The 20,330-nt window shown below is 36.8% G+C and overlaps 1 protein-coding gene across 2 annotated transcripts; it reads right to left on the bottom strand.

The window, feature by feature from the left end:
- Window positions 1-2,645: 2,645 nt before the first annotated feature.
- On the bottom strand, window positions 2,646-10,632 carry LOC123538820 (zinc finger protein 681-like). Of its 2 annotated transcripts, none has more exons than XM_053530595.1 (2): window positions 10,475-10,632; window positions 2,646-4,948 (listed from the first exon to the last, which is right to left on the bottom strand). In XM_053530595.1, the coding sequence occupies exon 2, from the start codon at window positions 4,942-4,944 to the stop codon at window positions 3,931-3,933; it is 1,014 nt and encodes a 337-aa protein (XP_053386570.1). In that variant the 5' UTR covers window positions 4,945-4,948; window positions 10,475-10,632; the 3' UTR covers window positions 2,646-3,930. The 2 variants fall into 2 exon arrangements, with proteins under 2 accessions (XP_053386570.1, XP_053386571.1); XM_053530596.1 differs by lacking the exon at window positions 10,475-10,632 and adding an exon at window positions 8,474-8,711.
- Window positions 10,633-20,330: the final 9,698 nt, after the last annotated feature.

Here is a 20,330-nt window from a genome sequence, read left to right on the forward strand (position 1 = left end):
AGCAACAGGAGCAGCTCCAGCTACACTGTTATTCAACAGAACGGCCAAAAATAAACTTCCTCACACTGAAAAACATAAAAATGATGCGTTCTCTCTTTAAAAGGTAAAAGCAATAACAGTTAGACAACAGGACAATAAACAAAAAAAAATGAAAAAGTATGCAGACATGAGATGTAACAGACAGAATTTAATATACAAGAGGGCCAAGATGGCCCTATATCGCTCACCTGAGTGAAGATGCTTGCTTAAACAAATTTCTTTGCTAACGCTTTAAAAACAAGAAAATAGGTCAGTAGGTCATATTCATGGTCACTGAAAGTCAGTTTTAAGATTTGTGTGTAAAATTGTACATGTCATCCAAATTTCAAGGCTGTATCTTAAAAAACAAGAAAGTAGGTCAGTAGGTCAAGGTCACAGTCGGGTGACCCCTTATCACTTGGGGTCATCAGGAAAATATAATTAAACAGTCTAGGAACTATGATCTAATAATTTTTGAAGTATTTTTTCCTATGTAACTCATATATCAAGTGCCCCTTGGGCGGGACCTCTTTTCGCATGTGAGCCTCGGGGTGGGGCCATATTTGACCCTATGGGGATAATTTGAACAACCTGGGTAGAGGCATAATTCGAACAATCTTGCTAGAGATCAACTAGGCAATGATACATACAAAATATCAAAGGCATAGGCCTTGAACTTTCAGACAAGAAGAAGTTTAAAGTTTTTTCCTATATAAGTCTATGTAAAACTTGGGACCCCCAGGCCAGGGCCTCTTTCAGCCCAGGGGCATAATTTGAACAATTTTGGTAGTAGACCACTAGGCAATGCAACATAACAAATATCAAAAGCATAGGCCTTGCAGTTTCAGGCAAGAAGATTTTTAAAAAAATTTCCTATATATGTCTATGTAAAACTAGGGAACCCTGTGGCAGGGCCTCTTTTCACCCTAGGGGAATAATTTGAACAATCTTGGTAGAGGACCACAAGGCAATGCTGCATACCAAATATAAAAAGCCCTAGGCTCTTTTGTTTTTGACAAGAAGATTTTCAAAGTTTTTCCCTATATATGTCTATAGAAACAATGTGATCCCCCAGGGCGGGGCCATATTATATCCTAGGGGGATAATTTGAACAGTCTTTGTAGAGGCCCAATAGATGATGCGACATACTAAATATCAAAGCCCTAGGCTTTATGGTTTTGGACAAGAAGATTTTCAAAGTTTTTCCCTATATAAGTCTATATAAACCATGTGAGCCTCGGGGTGGGGCCATATTTGACCCTATGGGGATAATTTGAACAACCTGGGTAGAGGCCCACTAGATGATGCTACATACAAAATATCAAAGCCCTAGGCCTTGTGGTTTTGCAAGGAATTCAATTCTTTGAATAATTTTTAAAGAAGACCATCCAAGGATCATTCCTTTGAAGTTTCATCAAAATTGGCATGGTGGTTTAGGAGGAGATGTTATTTAAAGGAAAGTGTGGACGGACGGACGCCGGACGGTGAGCGATCACAATAGCTCACTGAAGACACATTTCACAGGTCAGAACATTGTATGAGAGGAATCGTTACAAATAATCTCGCAGTGAACTTTCTCAAAATCTGGTATGTGTCACATGTGCAAAATAAACTGTATCAGTATTCTGAGACTGTGTTTAACTTAAAATTAGCATAATTCAAACTGCAGGCCAGGGGTGTGGAATTCCTATGTCCGACTCTGGACTTTTTGACGGCGGACAAGTGAGTTTTCGTATTCCGTTTGTCCACGGACAAGCACAAATTTTCTAGTTTGAAATGAAACAAGAGCTGTCAGTGGACAACGCGCTTGACTATTCTCAGTGCTTGATAGTATAATATAAGCAATGAGTAAAACTTTAACATTACAATAAGCATATTCTAAGTCTAAAAGGGGCCATAATTCAGTCAAAATGCTTGATAGAGTTGCCTCCTCCTTTTTACAGACTGGGGTCATGATGGTAAACAAGTATGCAAAATATGAAAGCAATATCCCAATGGACTTTGAAAATATTTGGAGTGGTACGCAAACTTTAACATTTATTCTAAGTCAAAAAGGGGCCATAATTCAGTCAAAATGCTTGATAGAGTTGCCTCCTTCTTCTTACAGACTGGGGTCATGATGGTAAACAAGTATGCAAAATATGAAAGCAATATCTCAATGGACTTTGAAAATATTTGGGGTGGTACGCAAACTTTAACATTTATTCTAAGTCGAAAAGGGGCCATAATTCAGTCAAAATGCTTGATAGAGTTGTCTCCTCCTTTTTACAGACTGGGGTCATGATGGTAAACAAGTATGCAAAATATGGAAGCAATATCTCAATGGACTTTGAAAATATTTGGGGCGGTACGCAAACTTTAACATTTATTCAAAGTGAAAAAGGGGCCATAATTCAGTCAAAATGCTTGATTGAGTTGCCTCCTCCTTTTCACAGACTGGGGTCATGATGGTAAACAAGTATGCAAAATATGAAAGCAATATCTCAATGGACTTTGAAAATATTTGGGGTGGTACGCAAACTTCAACATTTGTGTGACGCTAACGCTCACGCCGACGCGAGTAAGATAGCTCCCCTATTCTTTGAAAAGTCGAGCTAAAAAGGAAAGAATAATTTAGAAACACTGAACAGTGCTTCAAGTTTATCATGTTTATGGAGTTTATGAAAGAATCTGACGTACAAAACGGATGTTTCACCCGCTGAGGGCCTCTCGATTTCTCAAGGTTTGGGAAAACCATACTGTGTCTAAATTTAGTATCTCTTTCTCTGCGTTCTGATTGGTTCCCTGTCACGATCTCGCGTGATTTTTGCAACGTAAACAATTATCACAAAGTTTTGTACAAATTGGTTTTACAACTTGGTCTGCCAACATGAATTGAAGTCAACAGTTAAAGCACAAAGAGCTCGCTAGTACGAGTCAGAAAGTTTCATGCTTTCTCACATGGCTTTGCATGGCAAATGTTCGATGGCCTCACGGATGAACACAAGCTAAAGCGTCGAAAGCTTATTTTTTGAAACAGCTACATTATTACACTTTATTATGTTTGCTTTTGTTACTACTTGTAGATTATTGTCCAAAATAAAGAATTATTTGCATGCTAAAATGTTGAAAATCTGGGCAAGTAAGTTTTGACTGCGGACAAGTAGATTTTTGTCCGTGGACAAGTGAAAAATATTGGGATTTCCACACCTCTGCAGGCATGAACATTCATCTCATTACCTTAGGACAGTTCCGTGTAATTTGTATCTAAGTGAAATTTATTGCTTTAGAAAAATGTTCACAGTATCTGAACTAATGATTATTTTATAACTTGCCTAAACATCAAGCATGATTTGGAATGATTACCTTGTTTTTATTTCAGCCAGATTCAACTTTCTGTGAACTTGATAGATTGATAACACATTTATTTCTCAGGTAAAGGTGGATGTAATGTATTAAGACTATTGGTCAGCAAGCTGCCCCCTGCTATAATAAGTCACGCCTACTGTAACTGATTCTCTGATACCAATATAATTGTATGCTGTTGAATTTTAGAATTAGAATAGATTCAGTAACAATCAAGGTGACTTGTGTCTTTCTAGTCCAATGACTATAAGATAATACCATGTAAGAACCCACAAGAACACTATACAAATATTGAGAAATCAATCACATGCAAGTAAGTTATCATTGCACCAATTCTTATTCACTTGATTATTGTAGTTCTAAACTGGTCTCATAAATTTTGTCAAGAACTTTTTTCCAACTGGCAAATTTCGCCGGTAACATCTGCTTTCTGCTGGCTGAATATTGAAGTTTACTTTCTAAAAGCAGTATTCAAAAGTACCTTTTCCTTGCCAAATTGTTGCCCATACCAACAGTCATGTCCTGTCTTTTACAACATTATAATTATAAAATGCATAATCAAAAGCATCACATTGCAAGCGTTTTTCTCTCATGTTTCTTCATATGTGTCTTCAGATTACTGCTTGCATTACAAGCGTAATCACAAACATCACATTTAAAATGTTTTTCTCCTGTATGTATTGTCATATGTGTCTTCAGATAACTGCTTGTATTACATGCATAATCACAAAAAACACATTTAAAGCCTTTCTCTCCTGTATGCGTTGTCAAATGTCTTTTCAGATTACTGCTTGAATTAAACGCATGGCCACAAACATCGCAGATAAACCGCCTTTCTCCAGTATGTATCCTCATGTGTGTCTTCATATAACCACTTTGGCTACATGCATAGCCACAGATGTCACATTTAAAGCATTTCTCTCCCGTATGTATTCTCATATGTTTTTTTAGATCACCACCGTGATTACTTGCATAATCACAAAAATAACACTTATTGTCTTTCTCTTCTGTATGTACTCTCATATGTCTCTTCAAATTACTGCTTGAATTACAAGCATAGTCACAAGCCTCACATTTAAAGCTTTTCTCTCCAGTATGTATTCTCATATGTGTTTTTCGATTACTGCTCGAGTTACAAGCATAATCACAAAAATAACATTTAAAGCATTTCTCTCCAGTATGTATTCTCATATGTGTTCTCAGGTTACTGTTTGAATTACATGCATAATCGCAAACAGCACATTTTAATCGTTTCTCCCCTGAATGAGTTCTCATATGCCTCCTCAAATTATCACTGTGCTTGCCCACATAATCGCAGATAGTACATTTACAGCATTTCTCTTCAGTATGTATAGCCATATGTCTCTTAAGGGCACTGCTCCTATTACTTGTGTAGCTGCAAACATTACAGTTAAAACTTTTCTCTTTAACAGTATTACAAAGCGTGTCAGCCTTGTGTAAATTCTCTTCTGTGGTCTGTAACATACTTTCCGTATCTGTACTTGTTATTAAACTGTGCTCAGTCTTCTCCATACTCGGACTAATTTCATCTAAAAAAAGGTTTTGGTCCGTCATCTGCATTGGTCTACAAAAGATCATAAAAATATATAAGTAAAACACGTACTGCTCAAAGTCATATATATAGAGAGAAAAACAGCCAGGAACTTCTTGAGGTAGATGTAAATTTTATTTACCGTCACTTTGTGAAACAATGAACATATTAAAGCTCTGTACAGGCAATGGTAATAAATTGCCTTGCCAAAGAACACACAGCAATGGGAGTAGGCAGGAATCGAAACCAGGGCCTTCACCTCTGTAGGAAAGCGTATTAAAGCCTTCTCCACAAAATAATATTAATGTGTCCACAAATTGCTCAAGCAAAGAAAGTACTGCATGCCATTAAACCTACTATTCCTAGGAATATTATATATCTTATGTTACTGTAACTATAAACAAGGAAACTCCAGAAAAAAACACTCTAAAGGTTTGGCAAGCAGCCTTCCTGCCTTCCAAACTTTTGTGCACAGTATCCCCTCAAGCTGGCAAAAGCAGGTTATACTGGGAAATATGCCTGTTTCATAATTGTAAAGACCAAAGAATTGGAAAGAAAAACTTAGAAGGAAGCAGGGATCATCCTAGGTCAAAATTTTAGGGAGAAGTGACTTCTCCTTCCACAGAATTTAGGGAGAAGTTGAGGAATTTAAGGAGAAGAATCGGCATAGCATTCAGTTTCCTGCCTATATATATCCACTTTCTATGGGTCTAGCTGTAACTTATAAACAGTAATTATTTAAGGAAATTGATTCTTGCATTATAATTTTAATGAATTTCTAAATAAAGTATAAACTTATCTATGAAAAAGTCGCCTTTAAATTTTTATCCGAAATTTACATGTCCGAAACTCGTAAATTTAACAGGTGCACGATCAAAACGCCGTGAAATTTTTCATTCATGTTTCGATTCTCGTGCTTTTATAATGCCTGATTTTTGCATCAACTTGTTCAGATTTATACATTTAATTTAATTGTTTATTTATTTTTTCGAAAATAATACCAAACTCGTAAGTAATGGCGATCTTTTTACAATATTTTGTACGGCAGTTCTGACGTCCACGAAATCATTTTTTATCCACAGTACCCGAGCAATTCATTTACAGAAATTGATCGTAATCATGGTAATTGAAATAAATTTTGAAGTAATCTTTAATAAAATGAAAGAATAATATACAATTGTTGCATAAGATCATGCTCTCGTTAAGTTTATCGGCTTTTTACACGTCGATTGAAAATTTTCAAAATGGCGGCGGCTTACAACTGACACTGTGGGATATTAACGCTATGATTGGCTGAAGTTTGACAGGCGAGTAGGCGGGGTTGACTATGGATTTATCCATAATTTAATCTAGAATATGCATTAAGTTTTACAACTTTAAGTAAACAGATAATAACTCGCTGAAAAACTCGGGGATTCGGATTTAAAGCGACGATATCGCTCAACTTTAAAGCGACGATATCGCTCAAATCGCCTTGTAGGATGATCCGTGGGAAGATACAGGCTTTCCCCATCGAATAGACAGCGGCTAATTTGATATTTGCTAATTCTAGCTTTATATAGATTTAGTTATATAGCTAATTAAGTGTGACATTTCTACTGTTGGTGTAACGGGCTATTCCAGAAAATACCCCCCACCTCCCCCATGGAAGCCGTTTTTTGGAAGAAAATTACCCCCCCACCCTACCCCTTCCACACCTGGTTACCTCAAAATTACCCCATCCCTTCCTAAAAAATTCATACCCCTCTCCATCTGATCGTCTAAATACCCCCTCCCCTCGGCTCCCATTTATACCGTCCATCTGTAATGTCGCTGACATTCGAGGTATCGACATGAAATAGGAAACAACGCAGCAGAGTATTTCTTGTCTTTACCACAATATTTCATGTCATATGCATCAATAACTGTATGCAAATAAATCAGATATCATTCAAGAAACATCCATGTGTACTTCGAACAACAATAGTCAGCCATTGTCATCATGTGACGTCACATCACTAATTTCGTGGTATAGGTCAACAATTGTGTCAGTCAATCTATCAAAGGTTAAAAAGCACTAAATATTACTCAAACATTGAAAAGCTATCTAAGTCAAACTAACAGACACACTAAAAAGTCATTAAACGCCAGCTTGAACGTTTTATATCATCTGTTTACATTGGCACTATCGAAATTATCCTCTAGGCAGTAGGGGTGCGTACCGGTTCTCGATATGTATCGAATACCGGTATTCAGGGTTTGATCGATACATTGGATTGAATGTTCCTGTATAGATTAAAATATCGATCAAAAACAAACAAACTACATGGTAAATGGCCTCATTAATAGTTCTCCTCCAGTAAGCGTTATTTGTTTACTCCGGAAATCGGAAATGCTTTTTACAACACATGACAACGTCACACCTGATAGCCAATCAGCGTACAACAGCATCAGAAAAATGTAAGTATATGGTACCCGGAACAGAACTCTTCCCGTAATTTAAGGTAGGAGGGGGGGGGGGGAGCGAACTATAGTTTGGTCCCCCCAATATTTTGGAAAAGAGATATAACTTGCAGTCTAATAAAACATTTACTTAGTATCATATAATTCGGCCTTTTCAACCTGATTTCTGATTTGCATTTGGCCTTTCCTTGCATTCTGACTTCTCTCTTTCCATAAGATGTATACTAAAACCCTGTACGCGCCAAGGATTTTATTACATTTTATAAAAAGAATATAATATTGAGCACAATCACTACAGTTCCGGTTAGAGCATCTGCAAGAACGATGTAAGTATTTAACCTGTTTACGTATGTAAACGTTATGTATTAATGTTTTTCAATGTCCATTCAAGGGAAATAATACTTCCACAACTTTATATCACAATTAGACAAATCAGCGCTATTTCATTGTATGTCCAGGGCTTCAACAGAAGAATGTAAAAAGTGGCACACCTGATAAGAACAATACATATTTTGCCCGATTAAGTTACAAGCTGCAGACAGTTCAGCACCTAGTCTTATGCATATCACCATAATAACTCAATGATTGCTAAAACACAGAGGCTTGAGGGGGCCTATGGCCCATTTTTCCCCTGGACAAGGCTTTGTCATGAATGCAATCTCTTGCACCCCACCCCCTCCCCTCCCCGTCGAAAAGGTTTGCCCCCCCCCCAAAGTTGAACTCGCTCCTTCGCCTATGGCATGCGTAAAATAGGTCACAAACTTCCGACATGTAAATACCACGTAGGCAGCGAAACTCAAATACCACGGAATTAGTGGTGACGCGGGATTAGTGATGTCGAGTATAATATGTAAAATTATACACACCTCCTCCTGACTAGTCCTGGCTTCCAAAACTCTAAATGCCGCTTTTTTATATTTTATTTTTTTCATAGTTGCGGCTTTAGAGTTTTGGACCAGGCCTACTATGAAACCATACCAAAATAAAAAGTTGTCCAACTTTTCGTCGCAAACGTAGTCAACTGAAATTTTGAACGAAGATGTATGGATATCTTGATAAAGTAATCACTTCTACATCAGTTAACACCATTTATCAAATTCTGGAAGCAAATCTTACAATAAAATCGCCGATTTTTACAAGTCACTGCTAGATCAGCATCATTTCGGCGGCCATTGTTGAATAGCTACAACGAGATTCTCGCATGACGTAACAGCGCGAGCCGCTAAAAATACACATGTAGAGTCTCTAGAGCACCTTGTAAACAAAAGAAATGATTTATACATACAAGTTTTCTTAAGGATTTATCTATGAAAGTAATAATTCAAATCAATTTCAATAAAAAATAACCATTTTCCCAAGTTTTTGTGCCACCGGGATGCTGATGCAAATTCAAATACGAAGCGGCACATGTGAGTGCTCTCTTAGCGGTTCGTGCGGGTGAAAGGTCAGTCTCGTATTTCAAAGGAGCAAGATGGCGGCGTAGAGTAAACGTTTCAGACCAGTTCGAAATTGTCAGGTAGTTCTGCCATCAATTATGGGTTTTAATGCGTAAAATTTAGCACAATGGTAGATTTTACTTTATATTAACTGATCAGAAAGTGCTGCTGCCGATTTCTTTTAAAATGTACAAACGTGAGCGTGTCAGATTTCTGAAACGATTATTGGTATGATTTCCCTATGGAGTGCACTTCAGCTCTCCCGTCCAAATCCAGTATATAAACCGAGAGAGCTGAAGATCTTAAGCTACCTCCTGACTAGCAGCTTGAGAACTGCTTCCACACTACAAAACAAAATACAGCCCCCTCCTCCCTCCAGACACCTCATATTCCCTTTATCTGTTAATCACATACCCTGTCCCAAAACAAAACTGCTTCAACACGGGTGGGGGTGTATATATAAATTTCTGGAATAGTCAAAGACTCAAACGATTTTTGGTAGACTCAGGAAGGTCTAATACGGGGAGTAGAAACTCCGTATAAATCAATACATTTATCTGTATTATGCTGTCGTCCATACCGTTTTGTTTTCGCCACTATCGATTAGCGTGTAATTAGCATATTACCTCATGTTAATCATGGAGCTATAACACTTATTGTTCAAAGGGTTTACCAGTCACATGTTAAGTGGCGATATATAATTAGATGATCAGAGATTGATCTAAAGGCATTCTGAAGCAAAAACAGCATGCGACTGCATGTGGTGATATGCTTAATTATTACGAATTAACTCGAGCTCACTTCCCTGAAGAAATATTTTACCACGTAACTTCAAACCTTTATCAAAGGGCCGATTTTTGTTGGATTTGAATAAAAAAATTGGAAAATAACAGAAAGCTGACACTTTTCTTAATCTTGTAGAGCCATAATTATAATTATTGTTTTTAATGTCAGATTTCTACATACAGAAACAAACATTCTTCTTGAACGTAGGGAATGTTTCAAACGAAACTGTTGTTTAAACTCCAAAAATTAGTTTAATAAATTTAATCTTAAAACTGATGTGTGAAAAGTACAATGTATTTAAATTAAAATAACAATATTTTTTTTAAAAAAAAGGCCGACAACGAAGTTACATTTAGTATTCCAAACTTTTAGATAAAACTGCAGAAAATCATCTAGGTTTAACACGCATTTAAATGGTGAAGAACAGAGCAATATCATAAACAAATATTTTCAGGCAACAGTTTACAGTTTTGACTTGCTATTTTCATTAAAATATGTCCTAATTTTTTTGTTCTAAATACTCTGAATCAACAAGGCAAATATCATGTAAAAAACGACATCTTTCTCTCTGGGTAAGACAAGTCTAGATTTAGCCATTTTCACAGGGCGAAAAGTAACATTAATGTAGATATTTTCCATTTAAAAACAGATGCAGGCAATAATTTCATGGCAGAACTTTTGTTTTCAACAAAAAAATCAACAAATGCTTTCCCAGATTTTCACTGAAAGGACGAGTTAAACTGTAAGGCGTAAGTGTTTGAGTAATAGCAGAATAACCTACGGCATACGCTTCGATTGGACGACAGCATAAGATAAGATAAATGCCGGTTTCCAGTCCCCGTATCAGTTGTTCCAGGTAGACTGGAACAAATTTGTGATTAAATTATTTACTCACCTGCGACTGTTATAATTCAGGTACGAGTTGCAAACAAAAATAGATTTATTCTTAATGCTCAATATTTTATTCAAAAAGCTTGACGTATTATGCTATAATGACATTAAACAACCAAAAGTTTAAAAAATGAACAAAATGACTATCAAGAGTCGTTCATACGCTTTGGTAGCAGATGGCGGTTTTTTCTAGTACTTCAGACTTCCGAGCGATGTGGCCAAGTCAGACGGCTTCCGATATCTTACGAGATGCAGACCTGAAAATAAAAAGATACCGGTTTACATCTTACTTGAAGAAGAAATAAAATACATAGTAAACTTCATACAAAGCATAGATTTTTAAATCCACAAGCCACCTGAAAGATAATTTCAGCCCGCGAAAATACATGACATTTCAGCCCAAATTAGCCATATCTCCAACTGGCCTTAAAATGTTAGGGGAATGGATAGAGACAAATGGCCACTTGCATTCTGTACTCAGTTTCAAGTATTACTTGCAGAGCTGGACAAAAATACCTGTCAACCGATTACTTTTTTCACTATTTTCAACTGTGTGAGGCCTATAAGACATTTGACAGTTCACGAGACGCTCAATGCTGATAGTGGCATATATGCATTTCAAGCAGTTATATGAAAATGATGCCATCAAGCTTACATTCGCATCTGCCAGAATTTCTGCAACATACCATTCTTAAACTTGTTAATCACAAACTCACATCAACAAATATTTCAAACATCAAAACTGCCTTCACTTCAAGGTTTTATCTCTAATGACAGATTTTGACCCTGGCCAATTCGAATCTGTGGCTGGAAACTACCAACTGCTACCTTTTGCAAAGCGTTTGGCCAAAGACCACAGTTATTTTTACTATATGTTCTATATAGACACTGTACAATATTGCAATTTTGTCTGCATTCCAATCAAAAAAAAATTACCTGCCCTGAATAGAACTATCCAAGAGAAAAAATTCCAGCCACAAGAAATTATGGGTTGACCGGCTCCTTTTTTCAGTATGTTTACCCAAATCATACGCCTATGGTAAATAGTCTTTTGACGGCTGCAAACAGGCAAAATCTGTCCTCTTCAAGTGACCGGTTTTGCATATTCAGACAATTTAATCCTATCAAAATTCACATCTAACTATTATTTCACATCTCCTCTCTTAAATTATGCCTTTTAGTGCATGTCTTTCATTCAATTTTTCACCAATATTCACCATCAAACAGAGGAACTATTTTCCGAGTAAGCACTTCCTTATTGTGGTCAACCAAGGGCAAGTAACTGTGGTCTTGTGCCTAGTTAGTACAGATTTGTCGGTGAATTCAAATAATATTCTAGCAAAATAAAATATAGGGTATTTCGAACAAATCCTGATGTTTTCAGGTCATTCTATCATTTAATTTGAAACTTACAGCCTTTTTCCTATGACAGGTGTATACAGAACTCTGACCAAACTGCAGCCATAGAATTGTGTGAAATTCCAAAACTAGAATTGCTATATTTTTTTCATTTCTTGCAATTTTTTCATCAAATAAAAAATTTTTTGTTCAGTTTATAAATGTCTATCTGAAAATGTATTCAAATTGCACCAGAAGTCAGTAGTTTAAAAAAAAAATTTTTTTTAATTTTTTAAGAGTTTTTTTATTTTTTTTAAATATCTTAAATTAAAAAAAAAAATTAACAAAAATTCTGAACCTGTCAAATTTTTACTTTTCTAAAAGGCTATAATTTAACAAACAAAATGATAGGTAATTTACAATTTTATGACCTGTGGTTCCAAAGATATCTCATGCTGAAATGTGCCACTGTCTGGTCCAGCCTCTGGCAGGCTTGTATATTGTCCAATACACAACATTCCAGTAGAGACAAGCTTGACTTCTGTGTCACTTCTGTGGAATCCAGGAATTTCTGGGGTTGTTGACAGGCATTTTCCGCATTCTTTGAATGCCAAGTTTAATATAAATAGGAATCAAATTTTTGGTAATCCTCAGAAAAACACTTACTTTTATACAATTCACTTCAACTGCACAACTATGAAAGGAGACCGCAATAGAAAGTCTTCTAGATTTTCTCCTGGCAGCATCCCATGGAACAAAGGTCTACAGCTGAGTAGCATGAACTGTGGAGACACTGAACAGAAGCCCTCTACCTCAAGGATGACTGCAGAAGAATTCTCTCTAGTGGCTAGACCTACTGCTGATGGAGGGGAAACCTCTGGAAATGTCCGGGTGCTACGACCAAAAGTGACTGAGACGTCAGCCCTGAAAAAAGAAGATACAACATCATGTTCAGGCATGCGACTTGTAGACTGTGAAAAGATGTCTGAAGCCTTCAATGAGGCCTTCCAGATTCACCAACAAGAGGAGTTAGACTGCGAACAGGCCAATATCATAGTGGCCGAGGAGAGAAAAGTTGGCGTTTGTTGGAAGTTCTCCCTAAAATGTACAAACTGTAATTATGTTACACCACTGAAGAAGCTATATCAAGAGGCACCATCTCCGAGGCGAGGACCGAACCCAGCTGCACCAAATCTTGGATTGGCAGCTGGCCTGCAAGACACTCCACTTGGGAACACCAGATGTAGATACCTACTGGCAAACCTCGACATCCCTCCACCCTCAAAAAGTGGCATGCAGAAGACAGCCAACAAGGTGGGCTCTGCTATTAAAGAACTGAATGACAGTGATATGTCTGAAAAAGTAGAGATGTTAAAGGAGGTGAACAGAAGACGTGGTGATCCAGAAAATTCAATCAACATAGCAATGGATGGCCGGTATAATTCAACCACAATATCCAGTCGAAAGAAAGCCGGACAGAATGCTTCCCAGTCTATTGGTATTGCCTGTGAAACAATGACCGAGAAGCAGTATATCATTGCTGCAGCAGTTCAGAACAAGCTCTGCTGGACAGGTGCCTGGCTTCGAAACAAAGGCTATGATGTCAGATGCCCAGATGGCCATGCAGACTGTACAGCATCTCTTCATCGTAATGCACCACTGTCTGAGTACCAACTTGGGAAATCAATTGGGGAACAGTTAGGGGTACAAGAAGCATATATTAAGTATGTTACCACTGATGGGGATGCGCGATCAGCCGCTGGAGTAGGAGAAGCTATGCGCTTACTGGACCCGATGTGGAAGGTTGAACGTCAGGCGGACCCTACTCACCTCGGACAAGCTCAGTTTCGACACTGTTACCAGGCGAATTTCAGTGCCGGAATGTTCACAGCTAAAACCAGGGAGAAAAGACAAGAACAGCAGAAAGTGTTCAGTCAAGACATCAAGGCTAGGTGTAGCCTAGTTTTCAAAGAACTTATGAGAATACATGCTGGGGACATTACACAAATCAAGAAAGAGTTACCTAGTGTCCTAACTGCCACTGTAAACTGCTATGCCGGGGACTGTTCAAGCTGTAGGCGTCACTCATACGTCTGTGGTGGAGGTGTTACCAACTCTTGGTGGAACCGTTCTATGTATCTCGCCAGTCATAAAATCACCAACCTGTTTATGGAAGAAAATGACAGACATTTAGTACAGGAGATAATTAAAATGAAACTAAGTGACTCTGCTGTAGAACAAATGAAACTAGGGACCAGTACACAAAAATGTGAGGCTGTTAACCGCTCTATCAGTGTGTCTCTCCCAAAGAATGTCAACTTCTCAAGGAATGTACATGGCCGGTTAGCATCAACAATTCACCGACTTAACAATGGAATTGCGGATAGTGCTGAAAAGAAACTGGAACACTTGGGAGTACACCTGTCAAGCGGTACTCGGTATTCTCTACGGCAAATGCAGGTGGAAGAGGAATACCAGAAGAAGTACGCAAAGCAACCTGAAAAAGTGAAAAGGAGGTTACTATCCAAGGGGCGGCAGCTAGAAGATCACCTAAAATACCAGGCAGCAAAACCTTCAAGGTCAGACTACCGCAAGGGACAGCTAGACCCAGTGCCTTCAACATCAAGGGTAGGGAACTCTGCTGACCATAGCTATTCACAGTGACACCTCTAGTTATCTCCCTTGTGCTGGAGAAAAATAGACTATAGCAAGAAAAAAAATCTTATGTGGGATATGGACAAATAAATAAATAAATAAATAAATAAATAAATAAATAAATATCTTCAGCAATCACTGTGTTGTACAGACATCTTTACCTGAAACTTACAAAATATGTTGTTTAGTATATAATTATGACTGTTGTTGTTATTGTTGTTGTTGTTGTTGTTGTTCTTGTTGTTGTAACTGTATATTCTGTAATAAAATGCTATTTTGTAAATATTAAAAAGTATGAACTGCAACCAAATGAGTTTGTTTTTAAATTATAACAATTGCAGTCTCTTTTTATTGAAATTAAACAAGTTTTCACGGCAGATGTCAATGAAAAAAATAAAAGTATCTTGTGATGACTACCGTGCAAACTGACATATTTCAATGGAAAGACACTGTCATTGTATTAGTAATACCGTAAAAAAAAAAAATCACCAAAAGTAGCTACCGTAAAACCCATAATAAATGCCCATCTTCAAACAAATGCCAACACTATGTCCTTTAAAACATTGAAAAAGAACATCATGAAATGCCGGTACTATTTCAATAAAAATAGTAAGAAAAATAACCATTGCCACGACAAATACTGACCGATAAACTATATCAGCTATTTAAATCTGGCTCTGCTTTAATTCCTATACATTTAGAGTAAAAAATAATAGCCGATCCATGTCTGGTGCTAAATAAAAAAAAATCACCAGGGCATTTATTTGGAAATTTACGGTAATTACTTATGTGGTTATTTTATTAGGAATTTTACGGTACACAAAAAAATTACAATATGTAAACAGAGAAAATTTGGAGAAATACCCAGTCTTAACATCTGAAATACATGAATTTAGTCTATCAAAATAAGTACAAAATAGCTCGGCAGATCTCGACAGCACGGCAGCAGGCATTACAACAAGACCTCGGAAGGCTAGAAGGAAATATATACTAACACTATAGTAACCGACAAGTTGCATAAGGCCCATGCTTCGAACAGAAGCCCCGGTTAACACACTTCTGCCTCTCAGTATTTACGCTATGAGGTTCAAGGCTCAAGTGTTCCAGGTTCAGGCAGAGTGGTTCGTGACATAGGTGAGATACATCTAAACCCGGCTCCAGAGACAGAATGCGTCTACTGATCATGTACCGCAACCTGTGGGCATGCATAGTATGCCAGTCACCATCCGGAAACTTGGCCTTTATGACCCCATAGCCTATGGCTCCTTTTTTAACACAGCCCTGCCAAATATGACAGCCATGCACATTTTGCTGTATTTTTCTGTCTATTATTTCAGTGTATTTTTCAAAAAATGCCTCCATTTTTAACTCCAGAAATGGAAATGAGGCTGTAGACTGTGTATCAAAAAATATCTGGGCTATAATTAGCCAAACATTCAAAGTGAAAGTAGAATCTGTCACATTTTCTGGAAAAATTGCATATTAAAATATATAATGATTATATAATATTAAATAATACAAATAAAAATTAGAATTTCTTGAAATCAATGAAATGTCAGGTTTCCACATCATATAACTGTCACCTGTGAAAGTTTCATCCAAATACAAGCAAAACTGAAAAAGATATTAAACTTTAAAGTGGGTCACCCTCTCTCCATTTCACGCTATATCAGGCCAAAGACCACAGTTATTTTTACTATATGTTCTATATAGACACTGTACAATATTGCAATTTTGTCTGCATTCCAATCAAAAAAAAATTACCTGCCCTGAATAGAACTATCCAAGAGAAAAAATTCCAGCCACAAGAAATTATGGGTTGACCGGCTCCTTTTTTCAGTATGTTTACCCAAATCATACGCCTATGGTAAATAGTCTTTTGACGGCTGCAAACAGGCAAAATCTGTCCTCTTCAAGTGACCGGTTTTGCATATTCAGACAATTTAATCCTATCAAAATTCACATCTAACTATTATTTCACATCTCCTCTCTTAAATTATGCCTTTTAGTGCATGTCTTTCATTCAATTTTTCACCAATATTCACCATCAAACAGAGGAACTATTTTCCGAGTAAGCACTTCCTTATTGTGGTCAACCAAGGGCAAGTAACTGTGGTCTTGTGCCGTTTGAGAGACGGGATATTCGATGAAGGCTAAAACCAGAGACCCGAAATACGGTATCGTGGTGTGATACCGTCCTACTTTGTCCGGGGTACTGCTAGACACTTGCTTTTGGAACTGTTTCTTCGGGTATTAATGAAGATAAAAAATTTGATACTGGTAGTTATTCATGCCAACAGACATGGAATTTAAGTATTACGGTCATAATGAGTTAAACATAAGATTTATTTTCGTCAGCAAAACATTTTAGTAGGCTAGTAAGCAAGATTTCTTCAAGGCTTTAAACAAAGGCAGTGGCTAGAGAACCGGAATCGGTTCCCTAGACTGCGAACTTATTCGTCCGGAACCGGTTCTCTAAGCAAAATACCGTGCATAGGCTAGGGAACCGGAATTTTATTTCTATGCATAATACTGCCGAAATCCACTTTGTTTCTTGGTAAATGTCATGCATATTATTATCTTAATTAATTTTACCATGCCCTTGCATTTATCTGCGTTTACTGTCTCCCAGAGTGTACTCGCCGCATATATACCGTGTCTGCCGTATTCAAATGATATAAACTAGTACGAATGAATGCGTGAAAACTACTTTGCAGTTTTTAAATGTTATTTGCTTTAAACTTGTATTATGTTTAAATTATTTAAATATAAAATAATATTGGTTTGTATTTGCGTCATTACATGTTTATAGATGAATAAACTAATTTAATTGTTCCTAAAACTTCATACATATTCTTTGGTCACTTTAAACACTGGTTTGTAACACCTCGGAATTTCACGTTCAAAGATATGTAATCAATACTGAAATTACTTATTTTGTTTTAATCGTTTCTTTTATTGTCTTATACCTTTTAAGTTTAAATTTCAAGTTTATTTCGGCACCAGTGTCGACGATTTCGCATTCATTCGTACTATTTATTTTATCATTCCAATATGGCGGACAGTATGCGGCAAGTACACTTCTGGAGACACAGTAAACACAAATAAATAAAAGGGCATAGCTTGCTGAAATGGTAAAATTAATTAACTAATTAAGATAAAAACATGCACATGATACTTACCAAAAGAAACAAAGTGGATTTCGGCAGTATTATGCATAGAAATAAAATTCCGGTTCCCTAGCCTATGCACAGTATTTTGCTTAGAGAACCGGTTCCGGACGAATAAGTTCGCAGTCTAGGGAACCGATTCTGGTTCTCTAGCCACTGCCTTAAACAAAATTGAGACGTTGGCACGTCCAGATGAAAACTTGAATTATGACAAAGATTTTGATGATATAGTTAAAACTGAGTGCAAACATATATGTGAAGTAATTAGGCCTAAAAAATTTTTTTTTTGTTTCCGGTAACATGCTCAAAAAAAATTAGGGTAGGTAGGTCGGACATTTTTTTTTGGGGGGGAAATTTTTTTTATTAAGGGAGATTTTTCGGAAATTTTTTTTTTGTCAAAAAATGATTACAAATAAGGGGGTTATGCCTTTAGAGCATCAGTAAGTTGATTTCTAACATCACTGGCCATGTTTAAAGCATAAAAAGTGCAGTTTTGCATCTTTTTGTTAAAAAGTTGAAAAAAATATTCTCCAAGGCCATAAAAACATTTAGGGTCGGGCCAAAAATTTAGGGTAGGTCGGGATACCGGAAACAAACATTTTTTTTTTACGCCTTAGTGGAAACGAGGGAAGAATTAATAAATGTTGTAAAATCGATAGCCTGGGAAGCCGTTGATAATATTCGTGCTTTGTCAGAAGAAATCTATGCATTAAAGATAGCGCTAATTAGTGTTAATTGACATTCCTCGAGTTTCTGATATTATCAACTGATATTGTCAATTTGCAGGTAGAAAAAAGTAGGAGCTGATGTCACATCAACTTTGGACGCGGAAGATTAGATCATATCTACATAGGCTTATACACTCAATTTTTCATAGTTGAACTTAGAATTCAACCTCTACAGTGTTATCAAGCTTATCCTTTGATCTGACCAAATGACCTAGATTCTCACACCATATGACCCAGTTTTAAACCTGACCTAGAAATCATTAAGAAAAAACATCGGATCTCTGCTGAAAGACATAACAATGGCATTTGATTATAATTGAAATCTATATGAAAAACATAAAAATTTATCGAAATGCCATTGATGGCATAGTTCACACATGGGTAGCCCCATGTCATTGTCCATAATTAAAAGAACTAAGAAAGTCTTTGACTCTTTTACTTGTCCAATCTGACCCGTAATCGAATTTATTCAAGATGTCATGTAAAAATATATAAGTTAGCGTGGAATTGAAAAAAATGTAGCTATTTTGTAAAGCGATATAAGTTCTTCGTTTGTTACGCATGAAGAAAGACTGATTGTTGAATTCAACTTTAAACATCTGAATTTCCTTCTTTTGATCCTTTCTACAGCGAATATCTTTTTAAAGATATTTCCTGTTTGTTGTTTTTACATTGTGGACATGCAATCTATGAATGACTGATTAACACACAGAAAAGTATTTTAATTTAGTTTATAGAATATTCAAAGTGGCTGGCTATGGTGTTTGCAGTGGCCACATTGACAGTTCAAATCACACGTGCAAAGCTACTCACATTGACCAGTCTTTTTAAGGACTGTTGGTACATGTGTCACCAATGTGTCTCTTGTGTGTATATCGGCTTGTGCCATAATATGTAATTATCTTGGTCGTGTGATGTATATGTATACTATGGCTATTTACGCAGGTGGTCATAGGTTCTCACCACAAGACAGAGAAACAACAGGATCTGTAAAATATATGTAATATTATATTTTATTGGATTTATAACTGCTGCGCTGAGCGATAGATACACAAACATCAATCATAAGCATGGCTATCTATCAAACATATTCATCGAATGAAATGTAAACATATATGTATAATAATGGCGAACATGACAATAACTGAACCGACGGACGACCTTAAAGCATCTTAGAAACATGGTATAATCAGCAGATTTACATCAAAAGAAATCGACATCTAGAATTAAGTATGAGAAATAACATGGCATAATAATTACCTTTAAAATATATGTAATAATATATTTTATTGGATTTATAACAGCTGCGCTGAACGATAGATGCACAAACATCAATCATAAACATGGCTGTGATTGATGTTGATGCATCGATTGGTCAGTGCAGTAAGATAATTAGACTAGCAATAGCAGAGTGATAGAACGCGATAAGGTAAGTACGAGGGGTATTTGTAAAGTATCAATCAGTTTAAATTTTTACCGTTATTCAGCCGCTATCGGGCAAGTGTTATACATGTATAGAAAGGTTAGACTCTCCTCTACATGTATATGCACGAGGAACTCGGGATAAACTTACACAGTGAATAAAAATTTCACTCGAACCTACCAAGGTTATGTACACTGCGATTCAAAATGACAGACAAGGAGAACAATTTTCAAGAAGAGCAAAGAGCGTATTGTAAAGTTCGCGCATTGCTTGGCTTTTCCGCGCCTGATATTAAATCAGATTTAGACAACGTTTATGGGGATAGTGCCTTATCATATACTTCAGTTAGAAGATGGGTCCGGTTATTTAAATCCGGTAGAACGGATATCAAAGATGAGCCCCGATCTGGCCGTCCCGCAACAGCAACATCTGAAAGTGATGTTACTGCAGTAAAAGCAGCTGTAGAGGAAGATACCCGCTATACAGTGGAGGAGATAAGTTAATCCGTCATCAGTTTTTCATATACTGACAGACGTTTTAAAGCTA

This window comes from Mercenaria mercenaria, chromosome 18 (genome assembly GCF_021730395.1).
Source record: "Mercenaria mercenaria strain notata chromosome 18, MADL_Memer_1, whole genome shotgun sequence".
In the NCBI taxonomy this organism is placed as follows: domain Eukaryota; kingdom Metazoa; phylum Mollusca; class Bivalvia; order Venerida; family Veneridae; genus Mercenaria; species Mercenaria mercenaria.